Source organism: Phytophthora infestans, genomic scaffold, assembly GCF_000142945.1.
Source record: "Phytophthora infestans T30-4 supercont1.5 genomic scaffold, whole genome shotgun sequence".
Taxonomy (NCBI): Eukaryota; Oomycota; class Peronosporomycetes; order Peronosporales; family Peronosporaceae; genus Phytophthora; species Phytophthora infestans.
In genome coordinates this window covers 2,019,822-2,022,103 of record NW_003303754.1, presented here as the reverse complement: position 1 = coordinate 2,022,103, position 2,282 = coordinate 2,019,822, and the positions used below count along the sequence as shown (strand labels likewise).

Sequence of the window (2,282 nt, the reverse complement as noted above, 5' to 3'; positions counted from 1 at the left end):
CGGTCCTCTTTATTGGTATCCCCAATAGGGATTCCGAATGGGTCTTCTATTCGGCATATTACAGTGTAAGGATTTCCATGGGTACACGGTACCATGTCTGATGCACCGTTTAAAAACAGCACAGTATTTTGAGGTGTTTATACGCGTCTTTATGATCACATAAACATCCTGTCTTTCTGGGGGACTCAGTTTGAAACTGGGAAATGTATTGAGCTTAACGAACGTTTTGCTCAAATGATTAACTGCGAGATTCCAAAAATCACAGTAAATATTTACTGAGTCGATAACAAAATTGTTGCGAAATACCTTTATTGCTAAACCTTTAGTCTACATGTGTTCTGGCTCGCTCTTTCTGCTCTTATATCTCTTTTTTAATCTCATTGACTATGTGACAGATCTAGATCCCCGCCCCGGATGCCATCCAGTGGATGTGGCACATGACCATGCACGAAGAACCAGATCGAAGTGACTGTGGTGCTTCGATTCTAAGTACGTAAATGATTGAAGTGCCGTTTAGAGCTGCACAGACGGCTTACGTGTACTATACTCGACAAAAGGTGGTTAAAAAAGACATCAGCCACTATTATTATTATTGGATTCAGCTCTTAAATGACTCGTCTTGCTATTCGTGATTTACTTGGAGCAGACAATTCAGTGACAGAGCTCTCCCGCGCGCCTTTTTGTTTCAGCCCAGGACGTATTTACGCTTAGTTGTACTCGGCTACATGTATCAGTAGCTGCAATCTACGTTTACAGTACATGTACTGTAAGTTCGTATCTTGATTACAAACGCACTTATACAACGTAAGAACACGCACGTACGGCCTCATCTTACATACCGGTAGGTTCAAATCGAAATGTGTTGCAGTACCGCACATGAATAATAGTGTAGATCTATGGTAAAGAAATACAGTACATTATGTGTTGCTACGCCAAAAAATACCTTGTATGCTTGTTGTACAACAACGAGTCAAAGTCACGTTAACCTCAAACTCATTTTATACTTGATTACAAGTTTTTCGTTTCGTAAGACGAGTCGCTGGTAAATAGTGACAAAACGGCTAAGATTTTGGCCCGTTTTACATATTTATAATGCAGCTCTCGCAGTATATCTAAATTGAAACTTCTAGCTGCAAATCTTTTTTTATATTTGAATGATCAAGTGATTTATGTTTTTAAGAATGCAAGTACTATAACATTCAGTACTGACTAAACGTGTTTGTGTTGACGACAGTATTCTCTGTAGCATTTCTGGAAAGTATTGTTAGATCGTCGGTGCTGCAATGGTCGTCGTTGTCGTGGGGTTGATTCCTAACGCGCATGCATTGGCACTGAGCAAGTACCAACGCATGAAAACGGTACACTCGGTTTCTGTGAGACGCTATCCACCGGTTCAGTCTGCTAGTAAGAACTTCCAGCAGTCACTTCACGTTTTCATTTCCAGACCACAAGGCGCTTCTTTCCAGCGTTGACCCTCTCTACAGGCATGCGCAGTATTTTTTACGTTGCTCTTGCCGTTGCAGTCTCAGCTCGCAGTAGCGTCGTCGCAGCGTTCCCAGATCCCAATGAGTCTCAGCTCTTGTCGAAGGCGTCTCCTGACAAAAGATTCCTTCGTATCGCAGGCCAAGAAGTTGTCCAGAGCCGTCCGCTGGACGGAAATGGTGGCGTCTGGAAATCCATAGTCCAGACTACGAACAAAGTCGCCAAGAACCCGGAGATAGACCTTAGCGACCTCGTCAAGGTGGCCAAGAAGGCGAAAGACTTGAAGAAGATTAAAAACTTGATTAGCCGTAAGAAAACATCTTCGTAAACAAACTTAGCGAGTCGCCTTGGACCCGGAGGACTTCTACACCTACCATTTGTTGCTGCTGCGAAATCAGCACTTAGGTTGCGAGTACTTGTACATGTAGTAGAAATATACTACCCGCGAGAAAAATGAAAACGGCTACAAACACTTTCTTGCGAATATGGAGGTGCGTTGGATTAAAATTGTTGACAAGCATGCCTCCGCGTTCTGCAACTGAGATGCCAAGGCTCGAAGCCGCATTTCTTCCATTCTAAAAACAAATTCTCTGTGAAACGTGTTACAGCGCAAGAAACGGTGGGCATATTTTTACAACATCCATGATACTTGCTGTAGTAACTCTGTCGAAATATATAGAGGAGTTCGTCCGTTTCAAAAAGCAAAAGTAAAACATCATATACGAAGGGAGTCCGGCCCTCACTATTATAGACAGGTCAAGAAGCACAAGACTAACACACTTGCATTTAGCTTCTACTAC

General features: G+C 42.6%; 1 protein-coding gene across 1 annotated transcript; it reads left to right on the top strand.

The window, feature by feature from the left end:
• Positions 1 to 1,486: 1,486 nt before the first annotated feature.
• PITG_04194 (secreted RxLR effector peptide protein, putative) lies at positions 1,487 to 1,810 on the top strand (the record flags this gene model as incomplete). Its single annotated transcript, XM_002905832.1, has 1 exon — positions 1,487 to 1,810. The coding sequence occupies one exon, from the start codon at positions 1,487 to 1,489 to the stop codon at positions 1,808 to 1,810; it is 324 nt and encodes a 107-aa protein (XP_002905878.1).
• Between the last annotated feature and the right edge of the window lie 472 nt (positions 1,811 to 2,282).